This window comes from Chiloscyllium plagiosum, unplaced genomic scaffold, assembly GCF_037043375.1.
Source record: "Chiloscyllium plagiosum isolate Xiang-an unplaced genomic scaffold, Cpla_swu_hap1 HiC_scaffold_9, whole genome shotgun sequence".
Taxonomy (NCBI): Eukaryota; Metazoa; Chordata; class Chondrichthyes; order Orectolobiformes; family Hemiscylliidae; genus Chiloscyllium; species Chiloscyllium plagiosum.
The window spans coordinates 107543553-107553704 of NW_028270147.1; the positions used below are offsets into that span (position 1 = coordinate 107543553).

Below are 10152 nucleotides of genomic sequence, written 5' to 3' on the forward strand. Positions count from 1 at the left end.
TTAATTCCTCGAACAAATCTCCTCTCAGCCTTCTCCAAAGAAGACAGTCCCAAATTCTCCAAACTATCTTCATAACTGATATTCCTCATCCCTGGAATGATCTTTGGGAATATTTTTTGCCATTTCTACAAAATTTCACCTGCTTTCTGAATGATTCATATTATCTATGTCCCTCATGATTTTATAAACCTCTATGTTGTCACTCCTCAGACTCTTTCACTTCAGGGGAAAAAAGTCTCAGCTTTTCCAGCTGCTCATATTCATGGAGTCATACAGCGTGGAAACAGACATTTCAGTCCAACTTGCCCGTGTTAACCAGATATCCTAAATTGACCTCATCCCATTTGCCAGCATTTGGCGTCCATCCCTCTAAACCCTTCCTATCCATGTTCCCATCCCAATGTGTTTTAAATGTTATAATTTTATCCGCCTCCCACACTTTCTCTGGCAGCTCGATCCAGACACACGCCACCCTCTGCGTGACAAGTTACCGCTCGGGTCCCTTTTGACTCTTTTGTCTCTCACCTTAAACCTATGTCATCTTGTTTTGGACTCCCCTTACCAAGGAAAAGACCATGGATATACACCCTGTCCATGTCCCTCATGATTTTATGCACATCTATAAGGTCACCCCGAGGCCTTAGATGCTGCAGGGAAAATAGGCCCATTTCTTCAGCCTCTCCCGACAGCTGAAACCCTCCAATTCCTGGCCATATCCTTGTAAATCTTTTCCGCTGTCTTTTAAGTTTAACAACATCCTTCCTATCTCAGGATGATCAGAATTGTTCACATTATTCCCAAAGTGACCTCACCACCTGCTGTACAACTGCAAAATGATGTCCCAACTCCTATACTCAATGCAGTGACCAAGAAAAGCAAGCATACCTAACACCTTCTTCATCTCCCTGTCTACCTGTGACTCCACTGTCAAGGAATAATGCACCTGCACCTGCACCTTCACCCCTCGGTCTATTTGTTCAGCAAATCTCCACAGGGCCCTACCATTAACCGTAAAAGTCCTGCCATGGTTTGGCTTTGCAAAGTACAGCACTCACATTTATCTGAATTAAACTCCATCTGCTATTCCTCAGCCCACTGGCCCAGTTGGTCAAGTTCCCATTGTACTCTTGGACAGCCTTCTTCACTGGACACAATGCCACCTGAAAATTCATCTGAACAGACTCTCACAACTCTGGCCCCTCCCTGCCTGTTAAACTGCTACTACCCAGTCTATATTCAAAAATTAAAGAGCCATTTATAATGACTCTATCACGTTTGCAGGTATCTGTAATTACTTGCATTTGTATTCCTCTGCATCCTTCCCACTGGGTGCTGACTTATTGACTGCTCTGAGGATTCTGTGGTCCTTGGTGTTCCTCACTGATTATCCCCCCTGGCTCCCACAGCCCAGCCAAGTTAGTTTAAACCCTCTCCAACAGCACTAGTAAATCATCCCAAAAGAACTCAGTCCCAGCTCAGTTCAGGAACAACGCTGTCTGGTCTGTCCAGGTCTCATCTCCCCCAGACCCACTCCCAATGCCCAAGAATCTAAAGCCCTCCCACTGGATCCTCTTTCCAGCTTCACATTCACCTGTGTTACCCTCCTGTTCCTATTCTCACTTGGGTGGGGCACTGGGAGCAATCCGGAGATTCTTACTGTTGAGCTCCCAGTGCTAATTCCCTCCAGAGCCCCCTAAATTCTGACTGCAGGACCACATCCCTTTTCTCCCTCTGTCACTGGGATTGATGTGGACCATGACTGCTGACTGTTCCCCTTCTCCCCTCAGGGTGCTCTGCAGCCGCTCAGAGACATCCTTGACCCTGACACCAGGGAGACAACACACCATCCTGGATTCCCATCTGCAACTGCAGAAACATCTATCGATTGCTCTCACTCTCGAATCTCCTCTCACTATCCCTCTTCCAGTCTTACTTGTGCCCCCCTGTACAGCTGAACCCTCCACCTTGGTGCCAGGGACTTGGCTCTGGCTGCACTTCAGAGATGAACCATCATTCTCATCAGGATTCTGAACTGAATCCCGGTTGGAGAATGGGATGCACTCAGGGGATTCCTCTACTAGCTACCTGGTCCTTTTGGACTGTCTGCTGCTCCCCCATTCCCTCTCTCCCTGCATACTCTGCAACTGCAGAGTGACCACATCTAGAAACGTGCTCTCCACGCAGCTCTCAGCCTCACAGATGCTCCGCACTGACACCAGCTGCTGCTCAAGCTCCGGAACCCGGAGCTCCAACTGCTGTCACTGACCACACTTCCTGTGCTCATGATATTCCAAGAGCTAAGAAGCATTCTGAAGTTCCCACCTAAATGCACACTCTCTTCACCCTTTGGTCATCTCTTGGCAAAGTTCTGATGACAAACAGTTACAGCAGGGCTCACAGTCCTGTGGGTTCAGTGTTCCAGGGTTTTGGGGAAACTCTCCAGAAGATTTTAAGAAATAGGGGCAGAAATCAGCCATTCAGCCCATGGAATCTGCTCTGCCATTTGATCTTGGCAGAAATGCTTCTCAACCCCATTCTTCTGCCTACTCCACAGGAACGTTCGATCCCCTTAACTATCACGAACCTATCTATCTTTGTCTTAAATACACTCAGTGACTTGGCCTCCACTTCCCTCTGTAGCAATAAGTTCCACAGATTCACCACCCTCTGGCTGAAGAAATTCCTCCTCATCTCAGCTCTAAAGGGTCGGCCCTTCATTCTGAGGCTGTGCCTTGGTTACCGAGTCTCTCCTGTTTTTGGAAACATCTTTTCCACAACCACTCTATCCAGGTTGATCAGTATTCAGCAAATTTAAATAAGATCCCTCCTCATCCTTTTAAACTCCATCGAGTACAGACCCAGAGTCCTCAACCGCACCTCATATGACAAGCCCTTCATCCCCAGGATCATTCGTGTAAACCCCTCCAATGCCAGCACATCGTTTCTTCGAACATGGGTCCCAAACCTGCTCACAATATTCCAAATGCAGTCTGACCAGAGCCTTACACAGCCTCAGCACTACATCTCTGCTCTTGTATTCTGGCCCTATTGAAATGGATGCTTGCATTTCATTTGCCTTCCCAAGCACAAACTGGACCTGTCTGTTCACCTGAAGAGAAACCTGAATGAGGTTTGTGCTTTAGATTTCCAAAAGCTTTCCTTATTTAGAAAACAGTCTTTGCATCTCTTCTTCCCACCAAAGTGCATAACCTCACACTGTAACACATTGTATTCTATCTGCCAATTCTTTGTCCACTCTCCCAGCCTATCCAGGACCTTTTACAGCCTTCCCACTTCCTCAACACTACCTGTCCCTCCACCTATCTCATGTCATCTGCAAACTTAGCAACAATGTCTTCACTTCCTTCATCCAGATTGTTAATGTATAATGTGAATAGTTAAGGTCCCAACATTGACACCTACAGGACTCTACCAGTCACCAACTGCCATTTTTCCTCACTCTCTGCTTTATGCCAACCTGCCAGTCCTCAGTCCATGCCAGTACCTCGGCCCTCACACTGTAGGCTTTTATCTTATGTCAAAGGCCTTTTAGAAATCCAAATACATTACTTCCTTGGACTCTCCTTTGTCTGACTGGCTCATTGCCTCCTTAAAGAATTCTAACAGATTTGCAGGCATGACCTCCCCGTGATGAAGCCGTGTTGACTCAGCCCTAGTTTACAATTACACCTCCAAGTCCTCTACAATTTCATCCTCTACACCCATATTCGAAGGAAGTCTAAAACATTACCAACAACTGAGTCCAGGCTAACTGGCCTATAATTTCCCATCTTCTCCCTCCCTCCCTCCCTCCCTTCTTAATCAGGGCTGTTATGTGAGCCACTTTCAAGTCCCTTGCCCCCATCAAATCCCTCCCCACCACACTGTCATACCCTGACTCCATTGATTCCTGAAAGATCATCTCCAATACCTCCATAATTTCCTCAGTGGTCTCCTTCCGAACACACTCATGTAGTTCATCTAGTCTGGGTGAGTTATCCATATTCAGACCTTTCAGCTTCGATTCAATTCCTCTGCAATTTCTTCACTTCCTATAATTCTTTCTCCAGCCTCATTTTCCAGCGATCCAATGTATATTTTTGCCTTCCACTTCCTTTTTATACATCTGATAAAACTCGTGCATTCTTCTTAAGTATTACCGGCTAACTTACCCCCACATTCCCCCTTCTCCACCTTTAATGTTTTTTTTATTTATCCTCTCCGGGTTTTTAAAGGCTTCCTAACCCTCTGGCTTCCCACTTTTCCCGACCACATTGTGCGTTTGTTTTCTTTTGCTTTTATGCTGTCCGTGACTTCCCTCATCAGCCATGGTTACCTTGTCCTCCCCTTAGTGTGTTTCTTCTTTTTTGGGATGAGTTCCTACTCTGCTTCCTGAATTACGCCCAGAAACTCTGCTGTTTGCTGCCCCACCATTTTACCTGCTCGGCTCCCCTTACAATCAACTCTAGCCAGCTCCTTCCTCATGTCTTTATCGTTACCTTTACTCAACTGAAATACTGTTCCATCTGATTGCAGCTTCTCCCTCTCAAACTACAGGGGGAACTCTATCATATTATGGTCACTTATCCACAGGGATACTTTCACCTTCAGCTCATTGATCAAGTTTGCCTCATTACACTTCACTGAATCCAGAACTGCCTGTTCCATAATGGCTCAACCACAAGCTGTTTCAAAAACCATCTCGTAGACATCCATGAAATCCTTTTCTTGAGACGGGCTACCCAGTCCACCTATCCATTGAGGCCTACCCTGACATTTTGTATGCGGCTTTTCTGTCTCCTGATTGATTTCCTTCCCCACACCCTAATTACTGCTTGGAGACCTGGACATAACGTGCATCAGATTCTTTATTTCTTGCGGTTCCTCAACTCTACCCACACACATTCTACACCTTCTGACTCTATATCACTTCTTGCTTTGATTTAATTTCATTTCATACTAACAAGGCAACTCTTGTCCCTCTGCCCATCTACCTGTCCTTTTGATAGGACATGTATCCTTGGATATTTAGTTCCCAGCCCGGATCCCATTACAGCCATGTCTCTGTGATACCCACAACATCGTACCTGCCAGTTTCAATCTGCACTACAAGCTCATTGTGTATACTGTGTGTATTTAAGTACAACACTCTCAGTCCTGCATTGACTGCCCTCCTTCTCATCATTATCCACTTATCTGCTGTGCTTGATGTTCGACTCTTGTTCCTTTCCACACTCTCTGTCCTCGTACGTCTTCTAGAAACTTGAATAACCTCTCCTGAGCCCTCCTCCACTTTAACTCGTTTAAATTCCTTGGACATTCAATTTACCTCGATTTATGGCATCACTTTGTCTACCTTACTCGGAATGCTTTGTGCATTTAGATACAAACCCTTTAAGTTTGTTCTATTATTGATTTTCCCTGCACTTTTATGGTTCCGTTAATATTCAAAAATTCTTTCCCTTCCTTTTATCTTCTGGTATCAATCAATCCCATCACTAACCAGCAATCCTATCTTCTCCTTTACCTTCCATTTTCTCATTTTACATCCAACTGAACCAAATTATTTTCTCTTTGGGTTGAGTTCAGGACAATATTTATCCTTGAACCAAAATCATGAAGAATGCTCTTTGATCTCATTGCTTCTAGTGGGATCTTGCTGTGTAGAAATTGGCTGCCCCATTCCTGAAATTGCAAAAGTGACTGGTTTTCAAACAAATTGTAAATGTCTTTGGAAGAGCCTGAGATGTTAGGGGCTCGATTGAAATACAATTACAGTTATGGAGATGTACAGCACAGAAACAGACCCTTCAGTCCAAGTCATCCATCCTGACCAGATACCCTAAATTAATCTAGTCCCATTTGCCAGCATCAGGCCCATGTCGCTCTCAACCCTTCCTATTCATATACCCATCCAGATGGCTTTTTAAATATTGTAATCATACCAGCCTCCACCACTTCCTCTGGCAGCTCATTCCAAAAATGTACCACCCTCTGCATGAAAACGTCACACCTTAGGTCCCTTTTAAATCTTTCTTCTGTCACGTTCAGCCCTCTAGTTCTGGACTCACCAACTCTGAAGAAAAGATCTTCTCTATTCACCGTATCTATACCCCTCATGATTTTAAAAACCTCTGTTTGGTCACCCCTCAGCCTCCAACAATCCAGGGAAAATAGTCTCAGTCTATTCAGCTTCCTCCGATAGCTCAAACTCTCCAACCTTGGCAACACGCTTATAAAACTTTTCTGAAGCATTTTAAGGTTCACAATATTTTTCCTACAGCAGAGCGACCAGAATAACACACCGTATTCCAAAAGTGACCTAACCAATGTCTGGCACAACCACAACAGCTCCCAACTCCAATACTGAATGCACTGCCCAATAAAGGAAACGATACCAAATTACTTCGTCACTCCCCTATCTACCTGCAACTCCACTTTCAATGAACTTTTTTTTGGTTGAACTGGGAGTCTTTCAGTTGTGAAAGGTGCTATTCCATGGCACTGTTGGATGAAGAGCAGGCAGTTCCCTCTGGTGTCCTGGTCAATATTTATGCCCCAATAAAAATCACTAAAAATCTATTTCTCTGCTAATTATCATACTGTGTTTGGGATCTCACTGTGCAAAGTCTGCTGGAAAGAGCCATTGGGACACCCTGAGTTGGGGACAGGTGCTACACAAATGCAGGTCTTTCTTTCAGGTTGGAGTCTCCTGATCCTGAACCTCACCATTGTCTGCGCACTCTCACCTTCCAGGGGTCATGGGGTCATTAGGAGCAGTGACCCTGTCTGATCCCAGGATACTGAGACTCTTTGCAGCCTCACCCTTGATCTCAGCCCAGTGGTGTGCAGCAAGGTTTGAAATGTAATCTGGAACATTCTAAACAGACACCCCAATGTGACTCCTTCCTGAAATATTTGGATCCAGGTCTGCTCCAATGTTCTCGGATAAAGTTCTCCTCATCTGTGGGTAATCGGAGGTTTGTTAAAGAGGGATCGAGCTCCATCCCACTTTCCAGCTCTTGCTCCATAGCTCTGGAGGTTTCGCTGTTCCAAGTGAATATCCAAGTGTTTTTTCAATGTGATGAGGGTTTCTGCCTCTCCCACTATTTCAGACAATGAGTCCCAGATCCCATCAGCCTCTGGGTGAAAACAATTACTCCTCAATTCCCCTCGAACCCTGTTCCCAATTCATTTCAATCTCTCCCCATGGTTATTGCCCTCTCTGCTGATGGAAATCAGCCCTTCCTACCAATTCTATCTCGGCCCTCATCATTTTACACGCCTTGATCAAATCTCCCCTCAGCCTTCTCTGTGCCAAAGAATACAGTCCCAGCCAAACTAAGCATTCCTCAAAACTAAAACTCCCAATTCCTGATAAAATCCTCCACTGTCCCCATCACTAGGAGGATCATATCCTTCCTGTAATGTGGTGACCAGAACTGTACACTGTTCTCTCACTGTGCTCTAACTGGGGTTTTATACAGTTCCAGAATAAACAAATTTCTTGCTTTCACTCTCAACCAAAAATGAGATGAGGGAGGTGATAGTCTAATGGTATTATTGCTGAACTGTTAATCCACAGATCCAGATTAATGTTCTGGGGACCAGGGTTAGATTCCTGCCACAGCAGATGGTGGCATTTGAATTCAATTTAAAAAAATGGAATTAAGAGCCTAATGATGACCATGAAACCATTGTTGATTGTCAGGAAAAAGCCGTCTGATTCCCTAATGTCCTTTAGGGAAGGAAACTGCCATCCTTCCCATGTGACACCAGACCCACAACAATCGTTGACTCTAAAATGCCCTCTGGGGATTAGGGATGGGCAATAAATGTTGCTGATCCAGCAATGCCCTCATTCCATCAAGGGAAATAGAAAAACAGTTTATCCCATGTGTCTTCTTAACCACCTTACTGACCTGCATTCATTAATCACCATGGCCACATCTTCCACCTCCACACACATGTAACTTCCAACCCCAAGCTGACGAGAGACATTCCTTCATTATCTGCGAAATGGACAGAAACATCAAACTCAGGAGCAGCAGTAGGCCATTCGGCCCCTCAAGCCTTCTCCACCATTCAATATGATCATGGCCGATCATTCAACATTGTCCCCTGTTCCTGCTTTCTCCCCTTGTTCTTTGATCCCTTGAATCTTAAGAACTGTATCTAATTCCTTCTTGAACACATACCGCATCTAATTCCCTCATGCTGGTAAATTGATGAGAATTATTGAGTTGTTTTTGATACAATGATCCGTTGGGCCTTCTGGGTCTCTCTGACTCTGACTCTATTATTATATATTATGAATAACTGGGTTCCAAGGACTGATCCCTGTGGTACCCCAACTGGTAAATATCTGCCATTCAGAAAAAAAGACTCGTTCTTCCTGTCCTGTCTGCCAACCAGTTCTCAATCCATGTCAGTACATGACACTCAATCCTCTTCTTTGTTGGGATTTCTTTGATTCAGTTGGACATACTTCATCCTGTTCAATGTTACCCCTGCATTTTCGATTCTCCTCTGGGTTTTCTGCAGGTTTGAACTCCAGATAACCAACATCACCTTCCTGTTTGGTCTTCCCTACACTGGCTGCCTTTTGACATCCCAGGCTGAGAGTCTAGATTTGGGAGTCCCCCCTTACTCCTTGTGGGAACAGATTCTGAACAATCGCTGTCTTTTCTTTTGAGGGATTCCACTGCCCTGACACTGATTTCCCATCATATCGTTGGTTCCAGTCCACTTTTATTAAATCATCGCACAGTTTAGTAAAATAGTTCATTCCCAAGTGAAAACTTTAACACTTGCTGCATGGTTCTCCATTTCCATCCCTACTCTCAATCTCACTGAGTTCTGATCACTGTCATTAAACTACTCCCCCATTGAGAGCACTTCCAGCTGCCCATATTCATTCCCTTATCAAGAGTCCAAAACTGTTCCTTGTCTTTCCCCATCACTTCTCAGGGTAATTAGGGATGAGAAATAAATGCAGGCCCTGCTAGTGTCACTCACTTCCAAGAAGCAATTTAAACAGTAGCTGTTTTTTTGTCGGGTTTGTTAGGTATTGGATACAAATGTTCAAACATTTTACCAGTGAATGTTATGAGAGTTGAAGTTTCTTCAAATGGCAGGGATTAAAATTGTTTCTTTTGTCTTTTAGGCCGTGAGAACTCTCAGCCCAAGCTGACCCTGCTGCCCCCCTCCCCGGAGCAGGTCAATGCCAAGGGCACTGCCACCCTGGTGTGCCTTGCCAATCACTTCTACCTGATGAGCTGGAGGTGCAGTGGAAGAAGGACGGTGCAGTCATTTCGGGTGGGGTTCAGACCCGTAACTACCTGAGAGCTTTGGACAGCACCTACAGTGTCAGCAGCCTGCTGACCCTCTCTGGGTCTGACTGGGAGTCCAATGCTCACTTCTCCTGTGCCCTCACCCATGTGACCCTCCCCTCTCCCCTCAGCAAGAGCATCAGGAGATCAGAATGTGTGTAGAGTGTTCAAGACAGTCCACAGAGGAGACACAACTTTAAATAGAACAGGGCTGAGCTGGCAGGACAAAGGTCATTGTCAGCACTGAATTTCAACACTCCTCCTTCTCAGGACTGGCTATGGGGACACTTCTGAGGTTCAGGAGTTAAGGCAGTTCATTGGGACAGCGTAGAGAGAGCTTTATCCTATGTAAAACCTCACACTGTCCTTGTCCTGGGAGTGTTTTACAGGTCAGGGTTGACTTGTGATGTTAAGTAAAATCTCTTGAAGATGCTGAAAACTGTCAGCTGTACAAAACAATGTGAACCTCAGAAGTCTCTGCTTCAGTAAACCAGATCTTCTTCCTGCTCAGCCGCCAGTTCCAATTTAAGATTTTTATCACTGTTTAAAGGGACAGGATTCGCATGTTACTGAGAAAACCTCCACAAGTGTTTTCCTCAAGCATCACTGTGGCTGTGAATTTGAGCAGCTTCCGCTGTCTGAGCTGTTAATTTTAGTGTTTATTCTCCCAAAGTCAATCAAAACAGATTAAAGTTGAAGAAGATTCAGTCTCTGTTTCTGTGTGCTTTGGAAATGGACCACTCCCTTCAGCTGATTGGATGCATTTCAGAATAGCATTGTCACAATTAGCTGTTTGGTCTGTCAATCAGTAAGACTTTCG

General features: G+C 44.9%; 1 gene segment (V, D, J or C); it reads left to right on the forward strand.

Annotated features, from left to right (window-relative positions):
* LOC148149232 (Ig kappa chain V region Mem5-like) overlaps nt 1-9419 on the forward strand; it is a 405056-nt gene extending 395637 nt beyond the window's left edge. The window contains 1 exon segment of the V gene segment in view: nt 9167-9419. Within this exon segment, the coding sequence occupies nt 9167-9345 (179 nt within the window).
* Nucleotides 9420-10152: the final 733 nt, after the last annotated feature.